This window comes from Patiria miniata, unplaced genomic scaffold (assembly GCF_015706575.1).
Source record: "Patiria miniata isolate m_02_andy unplaced genomic scaffold, ASM1570657v1 HiC_scaffold_18, whole genome shotgun sequence".
In the NCBI taxonomy this organism is placed as follows: Eukaryota; Metazoa; Echinodermata; class Asteroidea; order Valvatida; family Asterinidae; genus Patiria; species Patiria miniata.
In genome coordinates, this window is record NW_024037056.1 from 13151106 (window position 1) to 13172389 (window position 21284).

Sequence of the window (21284 nt, forward strand, 5' to 3'; positions counted from 1 at the left end):
GTGGACAGATGTGGTATAAAAACGGAAATTTGGTCGAAAATTTCAGGTAAAATCACTGAAAATTGTTAATTTTTTTCCTCCAAAAATGGATGATTTTTGCCCAAATCTTCATTATTATGCGTGTTAGAGTATTGATTGGTGTTCCTCTTGCATCCAGATGCATTTCTGGCTTGTTTTGAGAAAAGTCAATATTTGGCCAAATTTGACAAAAAATGTAAGGCTAACCCCTTGTATTTTTTTCAATTTTGGCCAAAAAATGAAATTGCCTGAAAATTGCTGGAAAGCTTCCTAAAGGGCCCTAGAATATATTCCCAATCGTTTTGTGGACAGAAGTGGTATAAACACGGAAATTTGGTCGAAAATTTCAGGTAAAATCACTCAAAATTGTTAATTTTTTTCCCTCCAAAAATGGATGATTTTTGCGCAAATCTTCATTACTATGCGTGTTAGAGTATTGATTGATGTTCCTCTTGCATCCAGATGAATTTCTGGCTTGTTTTGAGAAAAGTCCATTTTTGGCCAAATTTGACTAAAAATGTAAGGCTAACCCCTTGTATTTTTTTCAATTTTGGCCAAAAAATGAAATTGCCTGAAAATTGCTGGAAAGTTTCCTAAAAGGCCCTAAAACACATTCCAAACCGTTTTGTGGACAGAAGTGGTATAAAAACGGAAATTTGGTCGAAAATGTCAGGTAAAATCACTCAAAATTGTTAATTTTTTTCCTCCAAAAATTGATGATTTTTGCCCAAATCTTCATTATTATGCGTGTTAGAGTATTGATTGGTGTTCCTCTTGCATCCAGATGCATTTCTGGCTTGTTTTGAGAAAAGTCAATATTTGGCCAAATTTGACAAAAAATGTAAGGCTAACCCCTTGTATTTTTTTCAATTTTGGCCAAAAAATGAAATTGCCTGAAAATTGCTGGAAAGCTTCCTAAAGGGCCCTAGAATATATTCCCAATCGTTTTTTTGGACAGATGTGGTATAAACACGGAAATTTGGTCGAAAATTTCAGGTAAAATCACTCAAAATTGATAATTTTTTTCCTCCAAAAATTGATGATTTTTGCCCAAATCTTCATTATTATGCGTGTTAGAGTATTGATTGGTGTTCCTCTTGCATCCAGATGCATTTCTGGCTTGTTTTGAGAAAAGTCAATATTTGGCCAAATTTGACTAAAAATGTAAGGCTAACCCCTTGTATTTTTTTCAATTTTGGCCAAAAAATGAAATTGCCTGAAAATTGCTGGAAAGCTTCCTAAAGGGCCCTAGAATACATTCCAAATCGTTTTGTGGACAGATGTGGTATAAAAACGGAAATTTGATCGAACATTTCAGGTAAAATCACTCAAAATTGTTAATTTTTTTCCTCCAAAAATGGATGATTTTTGCCCAAATCTTCATTATTATGCGTGTTAGAGTATTGATTGGTGTTCCTCTTGCATCCAGATGCATTTCTGGCTTGTTTTGAGAAAAGTCAATATTTGGCCAAATTTGACAAAAAATGTAAGGCTAACCCCTTGTATTTTTTTTTAATTTTGGCCAAAAAATGAAATTGCCTGAAAATTGCTGGAAAGCTTCCTAAAGGGCCCTAGAATATATTCCCAATCGTTTTGTGGACAGATGTGGTATAAACACGGAAATTTGGTCGAAAATTTCAGGTAAAATCACTCAAAATTGTTAATTTTTTTCCTCCAAAAATGGATGATTTTTGCCCAAATCTTCATTATTATGCGTGTTAGTGTATTGATTGATGTTCCTCTTGCATCCAGATGAATTTCTGGCTTGTTTTGAGAAAAGTCCATTTTTGGCCAAATTTGACTAAAAATGTAAGGCTAACCCCTTGTATTTTTTTCAATTTTGGCCAAAAAATGAAATTGCCTGAAAATTGCTGGAAAGCTTCCTAAAGGGCCCTAGAATACATTCCAAATCGTTTTGTGGACAGATGTGGTATAAAAACGGAAATTTGGTCGAAAATTTCAGGTAAAATCACTGAAAATTGTTAATTTTTTTCCTCCAAAAATGGATGATTTTTGCCCAAATCTTCATTATTATGCGTGTTAGAGTATTGATTGGTGTTCCTCTTGCATCCAGATGCATTTCTGGCTTGTTTTGAGAAAAGTCCATTTTTGGCCAAATTTGACAAAAAATGTAAGGCTAACCCCTTGTATTTTTTTCAATTTTGGCCAAAAAATGAAATTGCCTGAAAATTGCTGGAAAGCTTCCTAAAGGGCCCTAGAATACATTCCAAATCGTTTTGTGGACAGATGTGGTATAAAAACGGAAATTTGGTCGAAAATTTCAGGTAAAATCACTCAAAATTGTAAGGCTAACCCCTTGTATTTTTTTCAATTTTGGCCAAAAAATGAAATTGCCTGAAAATTGCTGGAAAGCTTCCTAAAGGGCCCTAGAATACATTCCAAATCGTTTTGTGGACAGATGTGGTATAAAAACGGAAATTTGGTCGAAAATTTCAGGTAAAATCACTCAAAATTGTTAATTTTTTTCCTCCAAAAATGGATGATTTTTGCCCAAATCTTCATTATTATGCGTGTTAGAGTATTGATTGGTGTTCCTCTTGCATCCAGATGCATTTCTGGCTTGTTTTGAGAAAAGTCAATATTTGGCCAAATTTGACAAAAAATGTAAGGCTAACCCCTTGTATTTTTTTCAATTTTGGCCAAAAAATGAAATTGCCTGAAAATTGCTGGAAAGCTTCCTAAAGGGCCCTAGAATATATTCCCAATCGTTTTGTGGACAGAAGTGGTATAAACACGGAAATTTGGTCGAAAATGTCAGGTAAAATCACTCAAAATTGTTAATTTTTTTCCTCCAAAAATGGATGATTTTTGCCCAAATCTTCATTATTATGCGTGTTAGTGTATTGATTGATGTTCCTCTTGCATCCAGATGAATTTCTGGCTTGTTTTGAGAAAAGTCAATTTTTGGCCAAATTTGACTAAAAATGTAAGGCTAACCCCTTGTATTTTTTTCAATTTTGGCCAAAAAATGAAATTGCCTGAAAATTGCTGGAAAGCTTCCTAAAGGGCCCTAGAATATATTCCCAATCGTTTTGTGGACAGATGTGGTATAAACACGGAAATTTGGTCGAAAATTTCAGGTAAAATCACTCAAAATTGTTAATTTTTTTCCTCCAAAAATGGATGATTTTTGCCCAAATCTTCATTATTATGCGTGTTAGTGTATTGATTGATGTTCCTCTTGCATCCAGATGAATTTCTGGCTTGTTTTGAGAAAAGTCCATTTTTGGCCAAATTTGACTAAAAATGTAAGGCTAACCCCTTGTATTTTTTTCAATTTTGGCCAAAAAATGAAATTGCCTGAAAATTGCTGGAAAGCTTCCTAAAGGGCCCTAGAATACATTCCAAATCGTTTTGTGGACAGATGTGGTATAAAAACGGAAATTTGGTCGAAAATTTCAGGTAAAATCACTCAAAATTGTTAATTTTTTTCCTCCAAAAATTGATGATTTTTGCCCAAATCTTCATTATTATGCGTGTTAGAGTATTGATTGGTGTTCCTCTTGCATCCAGATGCATTTCTGGCTTGTTTTGAGAAAAGTCCATTTTTGGCCAAATTTGACAAAAAATGTAAGGCTAACCCCTTGTATTTTTTTAAATTTTGGCCAAAAAATGAAATTGCCTGAAAATTGCTGGAAAGCTTCCTAAAGGGCCCTAGAATATATTCCCAATCGTTTTGTGGACAGATGTGGTATAAACACGGAAATTTGGTCGAAAATTTCAGGTAAAATCACTCAAAATTGTTAATTTTTTCCCTCCAAAAATGGATGATTTTTGCCCAAATCTTCATTATTATGCGTGTTAGTGTATTGATTGATGTTCCTCTTGCATCCAGATGAATTTCTGGCTTGTTTTGAGAAAAGTCCATTTTTGGCCAAATTTGACTAAAAATGTAAGGCTAACCCCTTGTATTTTTTTCAATTTTGGCCAAAAAATGAAATTGCCTGAAAATTGCTGGAAAGCTTCCTAAAGGGCCCTAGAATACATTCCAAATCGTTTTGTGGACAGATGTGGTATAAAAACGGAAATTTGGTCGAAAATTTCAGGTAAAATCACTCAAAATTGTAAGGCTAACCCCTTGTATTTTTTTCAATTTTGGCCAAAAAATGAAATTGCCTGAAAATTGCTGGAAAGCTTCCTAAAGGGCCCTAGAATACATTCCAAATCGTTTTGTGGACAGATGTGGTATAAAAACGGAAATTTGGTCGAAAATTTCAGGTAAAATCACTCAAAATTGTTAATTTTTTTCCCTCCAAAAATGGATGATTTTTGCCCAAATCTTCATTATTATGCGTGTTAGTGTATTGATTGATGTTCCTCTTGCATCCAGATGAATCACTGGCTTGTTTTGAGAAAAGTCCATTTTTGGCCAAATTTGACTAAAAATGTAAGGCTAACCCCTTGTATTTTTTTCAATTTTGGCCAAAAAATGAAATTGCCTGAAAATTGCTGGAAAGCTTCCTAAAGGGCCCTAGAATACATTCCAAATCGTTTTGTGGACAGATGTGGTATAAAAACGGAAATTTGGTCGAAAATTTCAGGTAAAATCACTGAAAATTGTTAATTTTTTTCCTCCAAAAATGGATGATTTTTGCCCAAATCTTCATTATTATGCGTGTTAGAGTATTGATTGGTGTTCCTCTTGCATCCAGATGCATTTCTGGCTTGTTTTGAGAAAAGTCAATATTTGGCCAAATTTGACAAAAAATGTAAGGCTAACCCCTTGTATTTTTTTCAATTTTGGCCAAAAAATGAAATTGCCTGAAAATTGCTGGAAAGCTTCCTAAAGGGCCCTAGAATATATTCCCAATCGTTTTGTGGACAGAAGTGGTATAAACACGGAAATTTGGTCGAAAATTTCAGGTAAAATCACTCAAAATTGTTAATTTTTTTCCTCCAAAAATGGATGATTTTTGCCCAAATCTTCATTATTATGCGTGTTAGTGTATTGATTGATGTTCCTCTTGCATCCAGATGAATTTCTGGCTTGTTTTGAGAAAAGTCCATTTTTGGCCAAATTTGACTAAAAATGTAAGGCTAACCCCTTGTATTTTTTTCAATTTTGGCCAAAAAATGAAATTGCCTGAAAATTGCTGGAAAGCTTCCTAAAGGGCCCTAGAATACATTCCAAATCGTTTTGTGGACAGATGTGGTATAAAAACGGAAATTTGGTCGAAAATTTCAGGTAAAATCACTCAAAATTGTTAATTTTTTTCCCTCCAAAAATGGATGATTTTTGCCCAAATCTTCATTACTATGCGTGTTAGAGTATTGATTGGTGTTCCTCTTGCATCCAGATGAATTTCTGGCTTGTTTTGAGAAAAGTCCATTTTTGGCCAAATTTGACTAAAAATGTAAGGCTAACCCCTTGTATTTTTTTCAATTTTGGCCAAAAAATGAAATTGCCTGAAAATTGCTGGAAAGCTTCCTCAAAGGCCCTAAAACACATTCCAAACCGTTTTGTGGACAGAAGTGGTATAAAAACGGAAATTTGGTCGAAAATGTCAGGTAAAATCACTCAAAATTGTTAATTTTTTTCCCTCCAAAAATGGATGATTTTTTCCCAAATCTTCATTATTATGCGTGTTAGTGTATTGATTGATGTCCCTCTTGCATCCAGATGAATTACTGGCTTGTTTTGAGAAAAGTCCATTTTTGGCCAAATTTGACTAAAAATGTAAGGCTAACCCCTTGTTTTTTTTTTCAATTTTGGCCAAAAAATGAAATTGCCTGAAAATTGCTGGAAAGCTTCCTAAAGGGCCCTAGAATATATTCCCAATCGTTTTTTTGGACAGATGTGGTATAAACACGGAAATTTGGTCGAAAATTTCAGGTAAAATCACTCAAAATTGTTAATTTTTTTCCTCCAAAAATGGATGATTTTTGCCCAAATCTTCATCATTATGCGTGTTAGAGTATTGATTGGTGTTCCTCTTGCATCCAGATGCATTTCTGGCTTGTTTTGAGAAAAGTCAATATTTGGCCAAATTTGACAAAAAATGTAAGGCTAACCCCTTGTATTTTTTTCAATTTTGGCCAAAAAATGAAATTGCCTGAAAATTGCTGGAAAGCTTCCTAAAGGACCCTAGAATATATTCCCAATCGTTTTGTGGACAGATGTGGTATAAACACGGAAATTTGGTCGAAAATTTCAGGTAAAATCACTCAAAATTGTTAATTTTTTTCCCTCCAAAAATGGATGATTTTTGCCCAAATCTTCATTATTATGCGTGTTAGTGTATTGATTGATGTTCCTCTTGCATCCAGATGAATTTCTGGCTTGTTTTGAGAAAAGTCCATTTTTGGCCAAATTTGACTAAAAATGTAAGGCTAACCCCTTGTATTTTTTTCAATTTTGGCCAAAAAATGAAATTGCCTGAAAATTGCTGGAAAGCTTCCTAAAGGGCCCTAGAATACATTCCAAATCGTTTTGTGGACAGATGTGGTATAAAAACGGAAATTTGGTCGAAAATTTCAGGTAAAATCACTGAAAATTGTTAATTTTTTTCCTCCAAAAATGGATGATTTTTGCCCAAATCTTCATTATTATGCGTGTTAGAGTATTGATTGGTGTTCCTCTTGCATCCAGATGCATTTCTGGCTTGTTTTGAGAAAAGTCAATATTTGGCCAAATTTGACAAAAAATGTAAGGCTAACCCCTTGTATTTTTTTCAATTTTGGCCAAAAAATGAAATTGCCTGAAAATTGCTGGAAAGCTTCGAAAAGGGCCCTAGAATATATTCCCAATCGTTTTGTGGACGGATGTGGTATAAACACGGAAATTTGGTCGAAAATTTCAGGTAAAATCACTCAAAATTGTTAATTTTTTTCCTCCAAAAATGGATGATTTTTGCCCAAATCTTCATTATTATGCGTGTTAGTGTATTGATTGATGTTCCTCTTGCATCCAGATGAATTTCTGGCTTGTTTTGAGAAAAGTCCATTTTTGGCCAAATTTGACTAAAAATGTAAGGCTAACCCCTTGTATTTTTTTCAATTTTGGCCAAAAAATGAAATTGCCTGAAAATTGCTGGAAAGCTTCCTAAAGGGCCCTAGAATACATTCCAAATCGTTTTGTGGACAGATGTGGTATAAAAACGGAAATTTGGTCGAAAATTTCAGGTAAAATCACTCAAAATTGTTAATTTTTTTCCCTCCAAAAATGGATGATTTTTGCCCAAATCTTCATTATTATGCGTGTTAGTGTATTGATTGATGTTCCTCTTGCATCCAGATGAATTTCTGGCTTGTTTTGAGAAAAGTCCATTTTTGGCCAAATTTGACTAAAAATGTAAGGCTAACCCCTTGTATTTTTTTCAATTTTGGCCAAAAAATGAAATTGCCTGAAAATTGCTGGAAAGCTTCCTAAAGGGCCCTAGAATACATTCCAAATCGTTTTGTGGACAGATGTGGTATAAAAACGGAAATTTGGTCGAAAATTTCAGGTAAAATCACTCAAAATTGTTAATTTTTTTCCCTCCAAAAATGGATGATTTTTGCCCAAATCTTCATTACTATGCGTGTTAGAGTATTGATTGGTGTTCCTCTTGCATCCAGATGAATTTCTGGCTTGTTTTGAGAAAAGTCCATTTTTGGCCAAATTTGACTAAAAATGTAAGGCTAACCCCTTGTATTTTTTTCAATTTTGGCCAAAAAATGAAATTGCCTGAAAATTGCTGGAAAGCTTCCTAAAAGGCCCTTAAACATATTCCAAACCGTTTTGTGGACAGAAGTGGTATAAAAACGGAAATTTGGTCGAAAATGTCAGGTAAAATCACTGAAAATTGTTAATTTTTTTCCTCCAAAAATTGATGATTTTTGCCCAAATCTTCATTATTATGCGTGTTAGAGTATTGATTGGTGTTCCTCTTGCATCCAGATGCATTTCTGGCTTGTTTTGAGAAAAGTCAATATTTGGCCAAATTTGACAAAAAATGTAAGGCTAACCCCTTGTATTTTTTTCAATTTTGGCCAAAAAATGAAATTGCCTGAAAATTGCTGGAAAGCTTCCTAAAGGGCCCTAGAATATATTCCCAATCGTTTTTTTTTGGACAGATGTGGTATAAATACGGAAATTTGGTCGAAAATTTCAGGTAAAATCCCTCAAAATTGTTAATTTTTTTCCTCCAAAAATGGATGATTTTTGCCCAAATCTTCATTATTATGCGTGTTAGAGTATTGATTGGTGTTCCTCTTGCATCCAGATGAATTTCTGGCTTGTTTTGAGAAAAGTCCATTTTTGGCCAAATTTGACTAAAAATGTAAGGCTAACCCCTTGTATTTTTTTCAATTTTGGCCAAAAAATGAAATTGCCTGAAAATTGCTGGAAAGCTTCCTAAAGGGCCCTCAAACACATTCCAAACCGTTTTGTGGACAGAAGTGGTATAAAAACGGAAATTTGGTCTAAAATTTTAGGTAAAATCACTCAAAATTGTTAATTTTTTCCCTCCAAAAATGGATGATTTTTGCCCAAATCTTCATTATTATGCGTGTTAGTGTATTGATTGATGTTCCTCTTGCATCCAGATGAATTTCTGGCTTGTTTTGAGAAAAGTCCATTTTTGGCCAAAATTGACTAAAAATGTAAGGCTAACCCCCTTGTATTTTTTTCAATTTTGGCCAAAAAATGAAATTGCCTGAAAATTGCTGGAAAGCTTCCTAAAGGGCCCTAGAATACATTCCAAAACGTTTTGTGGACAGATGTGGTATAAAAACGGAAATTTGGTCGAAAATTTCAGGTAAAATCACTCAAAGTTGTTAATTTGTTTTCCTCCAAAAATGGATGATTTTTGCCCAAATCTTCATTATTATGCGTGTTAGTGTATTGATTGATGTTCCTCTTGCATCCAGATGAATTTCTGGCTTGTTTTGAGAAAAGTCCATTTTTTGGCCAAATTTGACAAAAAAGGTAAGGCTAACCCCTTGTATTTTTTTCAATTTTGGCCAAAAAATAAAATTGCCTGAAAATTGCTGGAAAGCAAGGGCGGATCAGGGGGGGGCCAAAGGGGGCCATGGCCCCCCCCCCCCAAAACGAAATCATTTTTTTTTTTTTATGTGACATCGCAATAACGGCAGTCAATGAGTACACCACCATCTTTTCCTCAAAAAAAAAACATTGGTTAAAGTGGTCAGAAATTGCCTCAGATCGCACCACAGAGCATCTAGAATCCAAAATTTTTTCGGGGCCCTTAAGCGGGCCCCGAACCCCACGCCGTAATTTTTTTGACCCACTTTTTGACATCGCAATAAAGGCAGGCAATGAGTACACCACCATCTTTTCCTCAAAAAAAACATTGGTTAAAGTGGTCAGAAATTGCCTCAGATCGCACCACAGAGCATCTAGAATCCAAAATTTTTTCGGGGCCCTTAAGCGGGCCCCGAACCCCACGCCGTAATTTTTTGACCCACTTTTTGGGGGAACCAAAATTTGTTTGGCCCCCCCCAAAATTGTTTTCTGGATCCGCCCTTGCTGGAAAGCTTCCTAAATGGCCCTAGAATATATTCCCAACCGTTTTGTGGACAGATGTGGTATAAACACGGAAATTTAGTCGAAAATTTCAGGTAAAATCACTCAAAATTGTTAAATTTTTCCCTCCAAAAATGGATGATTTTTGCCCAAATCTTCATTATTATGCGTGTTAGAGTATTGATTGGTGTTCCTCTTGCATCCAGATGAATTTCTGGCTTGTTTTGAGAAAAGTCCATTTTTGGCCAAATTTGACTAAAAATGTAAGGCTAAGCCCTTGTATTTTTTTCAATTTTGGCCAAATAATGAAATTGCCTGAAAATTGCTGGAAAGCTTCCTAAAGGGCCCTAGAATACATTCCAAATCGTTTTGTGGACAGATGTTGTATAAAAACGGAAATTTGGTCGAAAATTTCAGGTAAAATCACTCAAAATTGTTAATTTTTTTCCCTCCAAAAATCTATGATTTTTGCCCAAATCTTCATTATTATGCGTGTTAGAGTATTGATTGGTGTTCCTCTTGCATCCAGATGAATTTCTGGCTTGTTTTCAGAAAAGTCAATTTTTGGCTTAATTTGACAAAAAATGTAAGGCTAACCCCTTGTATTTTTTTCAATTTTGGCCAAAAAATGAAATTGCCTGAAAATTGCTGGAAAGCTTCCTTAAGGGTCCTAGAATATATTCCCAATCGTTTTGTGGACAGATATGGTATAAACACGGAAATTTGGTCGAAAATTTCAGGTAAAACCACTCAAAATTGTTAATTTTGTTCCTCCAAAAATGGATGATTTTTGCCCAAATCTTCATTATTATGCGTGTTAGAGTATTGATTGGTGTTCCTCTTGCATCCAGATGAATTTCCGGCTTGTTTTGAGAAAAGTCCATTTTTGGCCAAATTTGACTAAAAATGTAAGGCTAACCCCTTGTATTTTTTCAATTTTGGCCGAAAAATGAAATTGCCTGAACATTGCTGGAAAGCTTCCTAAAGGGCCCTAAAACACATTCCAAACCGTTTTGTGGACAGAAGTGGTATAAAAACGGAATTTTGGTCGAAAATTTCAGGTAAAATCACTCAAAATTGTTAATTTTTTTCCTCCAAAAATGGATGATTTTTGCCCAAATCTTCATTATTATGCGTGTTAGAGTATTGATTGGTGTTCCTCTTGCATCCAGATGAATTTCCGGCTTGTTTTGAGAAAAGTCCATTTTTGGCCAAATTTGACTAAAAATGTAAGGCTAACCCCTTGTATTTTTTCAATTTTGGCCGAAAAATGAAATTGCCTGAAAATTGCTGGAAAGCTTCCTAAAGGGCCCTAGAACACAATCCAAACCGTTTTGTGGACAGATGTGGTATAAAAACGTAACAAAAGCGAGGTTGGAAGGAAAAATAGTCTGGTTCCTTTTTGCATAAAAACATTATCATTCAGTGCTGTTATCGGATACAGGGAACATGACTGAAATGGTGGCAGCATGATAAAGGTCTATACCCCTCTTCTTGAAACCCTTAGGTCTTCGTGGCGTCATGTTTGCTGTCATGTTGGCCGCTCTGATGAGCGACCTCACCTCCATCTTCAACAGCACCAGCACCCTCTTCACCATCGACATCTGGAAATATTTCCGAATCAAGTACGGCAAGAAAGAACCAAGTGTACATGAGCTCATGATCATAGGAAGGTAGGTCAACGTGAAATATGGCGACAAGAACTATTTCCTTGTTCCTTGTTTCCTAACGGGCAATCTTGGCTGTATAGTAACGAGTGCGAGTGCACAATAAGCTCTGGCCGTGTTCCAAGAAGTCTCGCATGAAAGCATTGCATGAAGTGGTTGAAAATAATCCCTGCTAGAGCTGAACAAGGCAATGCCCCAAAATGCAACGCCGATGGCACATATGGAACACCATACTTTTGATCAATTTTCCGGGCACAGACAGACAACTGCAAACAGACAGACCATCCGATTGACCGACCGACCACCAAGTGACAAGTAGATGTTTTTGCCAGAGCTTAAAAGATGCTTCTGCCTGAGCTTAAAAGCAGACAAGCATGTGACAAGTGCTCCTTCCTAGCTAGAACTACAGCAGAATGGAACCTCCCGGTATCTTTGAGAGAGGCCCCTTCACTTGATGCATTGAAGGACAATCTACTGAAACTAAACTTGTCCAGGATAAAAAAACCCAGAGCTTATTATCAGTGCCCCCAGCCACACACACCTGCAACATTTACATCCCATAATGAAACATTGCTTGCAGAATTGATCCAGGTCCAGATCCAAATTTCAAGAAAATAATTGGTCAATCTTGATTCATTTTGTCTCAGGTTGGTGGTGGTGATCATGGTCATCCTGAGCATCTTGTGGATCCCAGTCATACAGCAGATGCAGGGCGGTCAACTCTTCATCTACATTCAGGAGGTATCGGGCTTCCTAGCCCCTCCCATAGCCGCAGTCTACGTAGTGGCCCTGCTTTGGTCTAGAGGCAACGAGAAGGTGACTTGAACGCATCTTTCACATTTATTTCGTGTCCAAAAGGTTTTAGGTGGAACGTTTACTGAAGGTAGTAAAAAAGAAGAAATACAGACTGTCACGAGCCAATGTGGCCCATCAGGCCGGCGTTTATCTCCGGTGTCAGTAGCATGAAACGACTGAAAATATTTCTATTCCTCCTGGATGGGATGCCAGTCCATCGCAGGTTACTCCCCAGCTAATGCCGGTACCCATTTATACTCATGGGTGGAGAGAGGCAATTGGAGGTGAAGTGTCTCACGAACCCTATACCACTTGGCCACACTCCCCTGATACTGAAGGTATCCAGCACAAACTAGAACATTATTTGGATGATCCTCATTGCCAAGTTGACTTAGAGGTTCCAGCACGATGGAATAACAAAGCTGATTCGATCGGGCATTGCAATTGCTTTAAACTTAAACATAGTGTTAGCAAAGCCTTTACTAGGTCCTAGAGAATTTCACTGCATAGCTTATTAGGGTTCATCTGTTGATAAGGTACACTCAGTTTCCTACATGGATGGTCAGAGAAAGGACGGCTTCCACAATCCACAACTTCTACCTCTGTGATCCGGATTCGGAGTCCACTCAGGCCAACAGGTACCAGCCTGACTGAGTCCCAGCCTGAGTCTGTGGCTTTACCTGGATATATCAATCTGAGGTTTTGCTCCCAAGAACTTATCACTGCATCTCTTAATCGTCTTCTGTCTCCAGGTTTCTTGCGTTGGGCTATTAATTAAGCTACAGTTTCTGTACACTATTGAGAAACCAACTTGGTGTCATCACCAGAAGAGAAAAGGTGCCAGTGTTGAAGCTGTTTTCTTTTTATTGTTTTTTTCAGGGTGCCTTCAGTGGCCTTGTAGTTGGCTTCATCATCGGAATGATCCGTATGATCCTGGATTTCACCTACCGAGCTGGGCCCTGCTGGGGCGTGGACAACAGGCCGGCCATTACGGCCAAAGTGCACTACATGTACTTCAGCCTGATACTGTTCTGGATCGTGATTATCGTGGATGTTGTAGTCAGCTTGCTGACAGCACCCCCTGAGAAACAAAGGGTACAGATAATTTCAGGCTTTTTGTGGTGGGCTAGGGTGAAGTAATGGGCCGAAGCTAGTGTAGCGAAATAATCTTTTGTCAGGCCATGCATTTTTGTGTTATTATTGCGATCAAGAGAGGGCGTCAGACAAGACCTATAAAAAGTATCCGTATCTGGGCAGACCCGCCGAGGTCGCCAGGGTCATACGCTAGACAATAAATGATTACAATGTATACATTTGGAGGCGCGGGAAAAGAGTACGCGCAACAGGAAAAATGAGTGGCAGAATGATATGTGGAAACATGAGGGAAGTTTCGGCATGATTTTCGGTGGACAGAAGCAAAATAAATCAGCTCGACAAGTAAATCACATAGAAGAGTCAGTGTGTATGTTTTCGTTCCAGTTTTATTGAAGCCTATACCCCTTTGCTTCACGGCAAAATAACACTACAAATTGGTAACACGGATGGGGTGTGGGTAACGTGTTTGAAACGTGAACTGGACGACGACAAAAACAGAATTTTGAAGCGTATCGTCGAGAGATTTTGCCTGGGCTGCTGCTTAGCTAGCTTCAAGACGGGACGAAATACGGCGAACGGTTTTAGATTTCGTCGATCCATGCATGCAACCGAGACCTGAGCTGCAGGCCTTCCCAATCGAGCCTATCTTGCTGAAAAGCGGACTGTCTGAGAAGTCCGCTGTGCCGTGACAGCTGCCGTTTGATCCGCTGCGGAGTGCACCGAGACCCGTGGGCAGCGGACGTACGGTCTTCGCTGCGAGGAGACGGGGTCCGCAACTACACAAACGCCTTCGCTGGACGTTGAATTATTGCACTTCGAACAACGGGGGTGTTGGTGTGACGGATAGCACTATTTGGATGACAGAGGCGTGAAGCTTGATGTTCGAGACTCGCTTGGACTGGGCCTACTGGTGTGGGGAGCTCGAGAGGGCAACAGTCAAGTCGGCTACACCTGGACTGGAGTGACGGTTCAACGCTGCGGTGGATGAACTGAGGATTGACAAGTCTCCGGCCTGGATCGACTGGTGAAACAGCTCATGGTATTGTAACTGCAGGACTGATTAATGAACTTTCACCTTTAATTGTATGATGAACAGTACGTAGGCTATAATTTCATTAAGGGTTGCCCTGAAAACACAAAATACCCAGTTGTTGTATTGTCGAGGTGTGTTTGAAGTCTGCCTAATACATGTAGTTTGCTCATTATCTCATTTACCTGTGTACATATGCAATAGTGTGTCCCAAGTTATGAAAGTTTGATTGAGAGTGCTTGAGGGATTTTTGTTTGGCACAGAAGCAAATATTATGGCTAACTCAGAAACAGATTTGATAACCCAGTTGGTGACAGGGCTGACAAATGCCCTAAAGCAGGATAAGCCTCGGGCTGTATCACAGCGCCCAATCAAGCTTTCAAAGTTTTCGGGTAAACCCACAAGGGCAGGGGACCCCACTATAATAGAATGGTTAGATGAAGTAGATGTGTACATTCAGCAATGCAGTATCCCGGAGGATGAGCAAGCAAAGGTTGTTATTCAGCATTTAACAGGGGTAGCCCGGGAGGAGATTAAGTGCCATGGGGATGAAATTAAAAACAATATTGCTTCCCTAAAGAAACTGCTTAAGAGGAGTTTTGGTGCGGACGAGGCTGTTCAGTCTCTTCAAAAAGCCCTCTATGAGCGCACTCAAAGGGAGGAAGAGTCACTGATGGATTTTTCTAGATCGCTTATGCGACTTCATGATCGAATCCTTGAAGTCGCGACAGAAGGCGAGAAGGGCGCCCTCAAGGGGTTACGCGACAGGGTATTAATCAGCCAGTTTGTCGCTGGTGCTAGAATTCAATCTGTTAGGCTGGAGCTGCGCAGGCTTGAGTTAGCCAAACCTTCCCAAAGTTTCAGTGAGATGCGCGATGCAGCACGGGAACTTTTCCGTGACATTGAGGGGGGTCACGCCCCAAACGGGGTCAAGTGCACCAGGTGTCAGCTGAAAGTGTATCACCTGAGGCTGAAGATAGTACACCGGGGGTCAAGGTCAATGAAATTTCAGTTAATAGGAATAATGACCAGTTGCAACAGGTGTTAGCACAACAGCAAGAGCTGTTGCGATGTCTCCAGTCACAACAGGGTATGTTGTTAAAGCAACAGGAGCAGTTGAATACATTGTTGAAACATGTACATGTAGGGCAAGATGCGAAAATTCCGTGGGTATCGGATACTGCCGGGAACAGGCCACCTCTGGTTTGTTTTTACTGTAAGAAACCAGGGCATATCAAGGCTCATTGCAAGCGCAGAATAGCTAAGGAGGCAGCGACAACAGCTCAGCCATCACGCGAACCACAGTTAAGTAGTAATGTGCAGGGTAAAGTAGTCGGGGAGGGGTTAAACCCCCACGCTCCACAACTGTAGGCCGAGTGGTGGAGGACAAGGTCAAAAAGGCCTCACAAAAAGGAGATTCCCAATGTGGAAGGGTGCAGTCAGAGTCTTCCATTGATGAGGTGCTCTCTAAGTTGGTGCGAGAAAGTCCAAAGGCTTGTGTGACTTTGGCAGGCGTCAAAACCACATGTGTACTTGACACCGGAGCGGAGGCGTCTCTGATTTCTGCATCTTTCTACAGGGAGAATCTAGCTAAAAAGATGGCCGGATTGAAACAGATAGGGACGCATTTGCGAGTTTTTGGAGCAAGTTGCGTTGAACTACCCATTGAGGGGTATGTTGAAGTCCCTTTGAGTGTTTACAACTACACAGTTGTAGGCCATTTTTTAGTAGTGAAGGATTCTGTGGAGGCTGACCCAAAACATAGACCTTGTCCAGTGTTGCTTGGATGCAACGTACTGCACTTACTGAAAGATCTTACAATAGAACCCGAGCATGAAGACGCTGGTGCATGGTCATTGGCATTACAGTGGTATGGGTTTTCAAGGGGATTGGACCAAACTGAAACTGAAAATATAGTCAACGAGACATCTGGTAAGGGACCAGTTGCTGCGCGTACAGGCAGAAACCCAACCATGATATTGCCAAGAGAGGTGCGCAGCATACCGTGTTACTTAAGAGCACCGATTGACACCTTAGAGGGGTGTACGGTTTTGGTTGAGGGTCTGCCTGGAGTGAACGAAATGGGGCTCAGTAATAGAACAGGGGAACAATCCGACTCTGGTACATGTACTTTGGGTGCCAACTTTAAGGTTTATGATTCATGTGAGATAACCAGGGGTAGAATTGTCAATGTGTTGGTGGCAAATGTGGGAGCCCATGTACTTGAAATACCTTCACACTTTAAACTTGCCAGCGTCACAAAGATCACTACCAGGCCTAATGTTGAACTTGAGGAAGGGTCAGATGGGATTCATGTTTCAGTGAGTAATATCCTTTGTGAATCATTGGGGTATCAGGAGTTGCCCCAGACTGATTTAGGCAAACCCGTGGACCATGATATTGAAATAGGTGATGGGGAGTCGTCGCCGAACGGCGAGTTGTACGTTTTCGAGGATGGTTCGGAGTACCAGTTACCCATTGGGTTAAGTCTTGACTTGGGTGTAGAATTGAGCAGGGAGGATCAGGATCAGATAGTGCACTTGATTCAAAAACATGACTCAGTGTTTTCAAAAGATTCACTGGACCTTGGGTTTTGTGACCAAGTCCCTCACAAGATTCAGACAACCGATGACCATCCGATAAACCAACCGTATCGGCGTATCCCTCCACACCACTTTAAAGAAGTTAGGGAGTTAATTGAAAAATTCCTGGACCAGGGCATTGTGCAAAAGAGTAGTAGTCCATATGCGAGCCCTATAGTGCTTGTACAAAAAAAGGATGGGTCCTTAAGAATTTGTGTCGATTACAGGCGGCTGAATGCCAAAACGGTGCGTGACTCCTTTCCTTTGCCTCGAATTGAGGAGTCACTGGAGGCACTCCGGGGGGCTAAGTATTTTTCATCTTTGGATCTCGCACACGGATATCATCAGGTAGCGATGGACCCTGACTCTGTCAGTAAAACTGCGTTTCGGGTTCCCTTTGGCTTGTACGAATACACCAGAATGCCTTTCGGGCTAGTAAATGCACCAGGAACCTTTCAGAGGGTCATGGAGATGTGTCTCGGTGACATGAACCTGTGTGAGTTACTGATTTATCTTGACGATATTTTGGTGTTTTCGTCTACTGTTCAAGAACATATCAACAGGTTGGACAGGGTTTTGTCTATGCTTGCTCAGTTTGGATTAAAGGTGAAGGGCTCAAAGTGCCACTTGTTTAGTGAACATGTGTCCTACCTGGGGCATGTGGTTGGGCCAGAGGGTGTGGCTGTGGATGAAGACAAAATACAGAAAATTAAGGATTGGCCGATTCCTGAGAATGCCGCGCAGCTTAGATCATTCCTGGGCCTGGCTGGATATTATAGGCGCTTTGTGCAAAACTTCTCCAGAACAGCGGCGCCACTGCATGCTCTTGTACCCTCACAGGCTAAGGGCAATGCGAGAGGCAAGTTACCTAGTTTTGTCTGGGACTCAGATGCGCAGTTAGCATTTGATGCATTGAAGCATGCTTTAACACATGCACCAGTTTTGGCCTATCCCAATTTTGCCCAACCATTTGTCCTGGAGGTGGATGCATCCCTGCAGGGTTTAGGAGCTTGTCTGTGTCAGGATGACGAGAATGGTAGAAGGCATCCGGTAGCGTATGCCAGCCGCGGTCTAAGGGGTGTTGAAGCTAAATACCCGGATTATAGTTCCTTTAAATTGGAACTTTTGGCGCTCAAGTGGGCGGTAGTTGATAAGTTTAGAGATCACCTTTTGGGGGCAACCTTTATTGTCCTTACTGACAATAACCCGCTTGCTTACCTCAAATCAGCAAAGTTAGGTGCTACTGAGATGCGTTGGGTTTCGCAATTAGCCGCGTTCAATTTTGAAGTACAGTTCCGTTCAGGGAGAAGCAACAGATGTGCAGATGCACTTAGTAGGTATCCTGGGCATGCAAGTGATTCGTCAGAGGTTGAAGGTCTTATGCAGGATAAGTTGCACTCGACTTTACTTCCCAAGACAGCAGTAGTTGATAAAGTGAAGGTTAAACAGACACATAATGAAGTACCCACAGAGGGGGCTGGACCTCCTGGTGTGTTTCCGTCTTGGTCGACGGAGCAACTTTCTTCCTTGCAAAAGGGTGATACAGAGTTGGGTTGTGTCTGGGAGTGTTGGAACCGGAGGTGGACACCAGGGGAGGTAGTGTCTGATGAACATGGCCAATCACCTAAGATTAAATTATGGCTTGATCAGTGGTCACGTATTGTTGATCGTGACGGGGTTCTTTGCCGGCGGGTAATTGATCCTATACATGGAGAATTATTCCAGATACTCTTGCCGAAAAGTCTTCGACAGAGAGTATTGGAAGGGTGCCATGACGGATGGGGGCACCAGGGAGTTGTCCGGACAAGTTCATTATTAAGGAGACGGGTTTACTGGCCACAAATGACGGCAACCGTTCGTCATTATATTGACCATTGCCAGAGGTGTATTACTTCCAAGGTGGCTCAACCGCAGACAAAGGTTCCCATGCGTCATCTGCTGGCATTTCGGCCTTTGGAAGTTCTAGCGGTAGACTTTGTTAAACTTGACAAGGGTTGCAGGGGATTTGAAGATGTTCTTATAATGACAGATGTATACACAAAGTTTTCGCAAGCAGTACCTTGTAAGGATCAACACGCAGTCACAGTTGCTAAAGTGTTAAGGGACCATTGGTTCACAAAGTTTGGTATCCCGAATAGACTCCACAGTGATCAAGGGAGAAATTTTGAGGGGGATATTGTAAGGGAGCTTTGCACCTTGTATGGAATTAAAAAGACGAGGACCACCCCGTACCACCCTGAAGGGAACGGCCAAGCCGAACGCTTTAATCGGACCTTGTTTGGGTTGATTCGCTCTCTGGATGAGCGTGACAGGCGCAAATGGCCAGATTTACTATCACATTTAGTTTTTGTGTACAATGCAACACCTCATTGTACGACTGGGGTCCCTCCGTACACTTTAATGTTTGGGCGGGAACCTCTGATCCCTTTGGATCAGATGCTAGGAAGGAATGATAGTAATTGGGAGCAGGACTTTGTTGCTGAACAGGGAGAATTGCTAGATCGTGCTAGGGAGATTGTAAAAGAGAGAGTAACTAAGCGAAATATCCAAAATAAGCAGCGTCACGATAGTAAGCGTGTCGATAAACCCATACACTGTGGTTCACAGGTGCTTATGAGAAGACTAGCATTTAAAGGTCGTCACAAATTAGCAGATAAATATGAAAAGATCCCATATAAGGTAATTTGGACCAGTGAACATGGGGATGTTTTCCGAATCCGTCCTATTAGAGGTGGACCAGAGCGAATCGTAAATAGGAAATATTTACGACTTGACCCTATGGCGGAAATTGATTCTCAGGGTAGTGAGGAATCCAGTTCAGATTCAGATTGGGATGTAATAGAGCAACCCGTAGAACAAGTGTTGGGTCAAAAACAACATGGTGTTGGCAGTGATAAAGTAGGGGAGCCAGGTGGCTCTAAGCTGCCTAGACGGTCTCAGAGAATTAATCGGGGCATGAACAGCAACCCATTTCGACTGCCCAAGTCAGTTATAAAGTAATGTCTATCTACTTTGTTTGAACGCTTGTTGCGTGCTGTACGTTGGGAAGTTACTAAAGGAAAGGCTGGGGTATCCAGTTTCCACCTGGTGATCACCCATCTGTCGGCATCAACATGTGTTTGACAGGAAGTACAAGAATTTTACAGAGTTATGTAGTATTTTGTAAGTACCTGTATGTATAATAGTAACCTGTTTTGATAACTTTCTTTCAGGTGTGTGGAAAGCCTTGTTGCTACTTCGAAGGAAGGTTTGGGGAATCCAGTTTCCTGTAGTGACAACTTGGCTAGCCAACATCTCCAGTAATTATGGGAGGTTTTGTACTTTTTGGTCACAGTTTCGTAAAGAGAATGAGGAACAGACATGGTTTTGCATATGAGGTAGAACTGCAGAGAAGCAAAATCCCTATCGCATGTATTGGCGAAGGTGGGTTGACTTTTGACCGGGTCCTGTGTAACCAAGGCCGTTATTTCCGACAGTTACAGAAATTGCAACCCACAGTATTAATTATTGATTTGGGAACAAACGACCTGTGTTCGGTTGAGGGAACCCCTAGCCAGGTTCACACCTCACTTTGTAATATGGTGTCTGCTCTTCATAAGTGGGACGTATACCCCGATACTTTGGTGTTTTTACCAGTTTTGCCACGAACCGGGGGGTTGAGAAGCTACCAAGTGTCATTGCAGACATTTAATAGGAGAGTCAAAGATTTCAATGAGCTGTTGGAAAAGTCCACGTTCCTTGAAGATCGATGGTGGGTTTGGCGCCATCGGGGTCTCAAGAACCCGCGTTTTAGTTTAGATGGGGTGCATCTTAATTCGGAAGGAATGCTGCAGTATGAGAGGACACTACGAAAGTTACTTAAGTTTTTCGACTCTCGTATCTGGTTTTAGCTTCATGGACAAGATCATTAAGCTACATTTGTAACTGATTAGAGTATTCATACATGTAAATTCAAAAGAGGAGTTGTATCATGTAACAGAGTATAATGTGTATAGAGTTTATCGAGATTTTGGGCCAATCATTGTAACTTTTAAATAACTGTTATTTGAGGATATAGAAGACAGCCTGAATGGATACATAGCAGTACACGTATTCATTTTTATCAATTGTTATTCAAGCTTGTTGTATTTCCAGTTTTTCCTTGTTTATAATAAGTATGTGTAGTAAGGCAAATAATGTATGCTGTAAAGAAACGACATTTTGATTTTGTTTGATCCTGTGAAAGCATTACTTTTAACCTTGATCTCCAGGAGTAGATCACCCAAGTAGGGGAGTTTGTAGCGAAATAATCTTTTGTCAGGCCATGCATTTTTGTGTTATTATTGCGATCAAGAGAGGGCGTCAGACAAGACCTATAAAAAGTATCCGTATCTGGGCAGACCCGCCGAGGTCGCCAGGGTCATACGCTAGACAATAAATGATTACAATGTATACATTTGGAGGCGCGGGAAAAGAGTACGCGCAACAGGAAAAATGAGTGGCAGAATGATATGTGGAAACATGAGGGAAGTTTCGGCATGATTTTCGGTGGACAGAAGCAAAATAAATCAGCTCGACAAGTAAATCACATAGAAGAGTCAGTGTGTATGTTTTCGTTCCAGTTTTATTGA

General features: G+C 40.0%; 1 protein-coding gene and 1 long non-coding RNA gene across 2 annotated transcripts in view; both read left to right on the forward strand.

Annotated features, from left to right (window-relative positions):
• LOC119724673 (sodium/myo-inositol cotransporter-like) overlaps positions 1–21284 on the forward strand; it is a 35973-nt gene that overhangs the window by 12796 nt on the left and 1893 nt on the right. Inside the window, exons 11-13 of the mRNA XM_038195831.1 lie at positions 11013–11178; positions 11820–11988; positions 12847–13062. Of these exons, the coding sequence (XP_038051759.1) occupies positions 11013–11178; positions 11820–11988; positions 12847–13062 (551 nt within the window). The remainder of the gene's footprint in view (positions 1–11012; positions 11179–11819; positions 11989–12846; positions 13063–21284) is intronic.
• LOC119724674 lies at positions 13128–21243 on the forward strand. The gene is made up of 2 exons (XR_005270666.1): positions 13128–14101; positions 19887–21243. It is a non-coding gene; the product is annotated as an uncharacterized LOC119724674 (long non-coding RNA).